The sequence below is a fragment of the Nannospalax galili genome, unplaced genomic scaffold (assembly GCF_000622305.1).
Source record: "Nannospalax galili isolate Female #2095 unplaced genomic scaffold, S.galili_v1.0 scaffold3204, whole genome shotgun sequence".
NCBI lineage: Eukaryota > Metazoa > Chordata > Mammalia > Rodentia > Spalacidae > Nannospalax > Nannospalax galili.
The window spans coordinates 19,177-20,650 of record NW_008351240.1 but is presented as its reverse complement, the minus strand read 5'-3'; the positions used below and the strand labels follow the sequence as shown (position 1 = coordinate 20,650).

General features: G+C 37.3%; 1 protein-coding gene across 1 annotated transcript; it reads right to left on the bottom strand.

The window, feature by feature from the left end:
• Positions 1 to 12: 12 nt before the first annotated feature.
• On the bottom strand, positions 13 to 763 carry LOC103746113 (zinc finger protein 678-like; the record flags this gene model as incomplete). The annotated part of the gene is made up of 1 exon (XM_029553602.1): positions 13 to 763. A coding segment is annotated over exon 1 (730 nt), but the record flags the coding sequence as incomplete, so codon positions are not given.
• Between the last annotated feature and the right edge of the window lie 711 nt (positions 764 to 1,474).

Sequence of the window (1,474 nt, the reverse complement as noted above, 5' to 3'; positions counted from 1 at the left end):
CACATTCTTCACATCTGTAGGGTTTCTCTCCAGTATGAGTCCTTTTATGATGTCTAAGATATGAGGCGTGGTTAAAGGACTTACCACATTCTTCACATTTGTAGGGTTTCTCTCCAGTATGAATTCTGTAATGAGTCTCAAGTGATGAGCGCGTAGTTAAGAACTTGCCACATTCGTCACATCTGTAGGGTTTCTCTCTAGTATGAGTCCTTTTATGACAACTAAGATGTGAGGCGTGGTTAAAGGACTTACCACATTCTGCACATTTGTAGGGTTTCTTCCCAGTATGAATATTTTTGTGGCATCTAAGATTTGAGGCTTTGTTAAAATACTTGTCACATTCTTCACATTTGTAGGGTTTCTCCCCAGTGTGAATAATTTTATGACTTCTAAGGCTTGAGCCATTGCTAAAGGATCTGTCACATTCTTCACATCTGTAGGGTTTTTCCCCAGTATGAATAGTTTTATGACGTCTAAGATGTGAGGCCCTGGTAAAGCACTTGTCACATTCTTCACACCTGTAGGGTTTTTCCCCAGTATGAATATTTCTATGACTTCCAAGACTTGACCTTTGAGTAAAGCACTTGTCACATTCTCGACATTTATATGGTTTCTCCCCAGTATGAATATTTTTATGACTTCTAAGACTTGATATTTTAATAAAGCACTTGTCACATTCTTCACATCTGTAAGGTTTTTCCCCAGTATGAATAGTTTTATGGCTTCTTAAGGGTTGAGCCATTGCTAAAGGACCTGTCACATTCTTCACATCTGTAGGGTTTTTCTCCAGTATGAATTCTGTAATGACTCTTAAGTGTTGAGCACATAGTACAGGACCTGCCACATTCTTAACATTTGTATGGTTTCTCTCTGGTATAAATATTTTTATGATTTCTAAGATAGCAAGCCCTGGTAAAGCACTTGTCACATTCTTCACATTTGTAAGGTTCTTCTCCATTATGAAATCTGTAATGACTCTTAAGTATTGAGTGTTCAGAAAAGGACATGCCACATTCTTCACATTTGTAGGGTTTCTCTCCAGTATGAATAGTTTTATGATTTCTAAGATTTGAGGCATTGGTAAAGCACTTTTCACATTCTTCACAATTGTAGGATTTCTCTATATTATGAGCTCTCTGCTGCCTTCTAAGACTTGAGTTCTGAAGGAAAATGAAAAAGAAGAGTGTATTTCGATATGGAGAATAAGGCTGAGGTGATCGCACATTAAGAGTTATATAAAGAACATGTAATAAGCATGAATGAAATTTGGAACAATATTGACAAACATTCAAGGGAACTAAAATAAAAATCTATGAGTTGAAATCAATAGTAAAGTGAGAAAATTTATTCCAAGACAGCCGTATGTAATTTGGCCCTAATCACACATGGTCTCCTGGATTTGGGGAGAGCTAAAGTATATGATCTGGGGAAGGCTAGGAAGACAAGGCATGACCCATGCTGGGTAAAGGCTTTC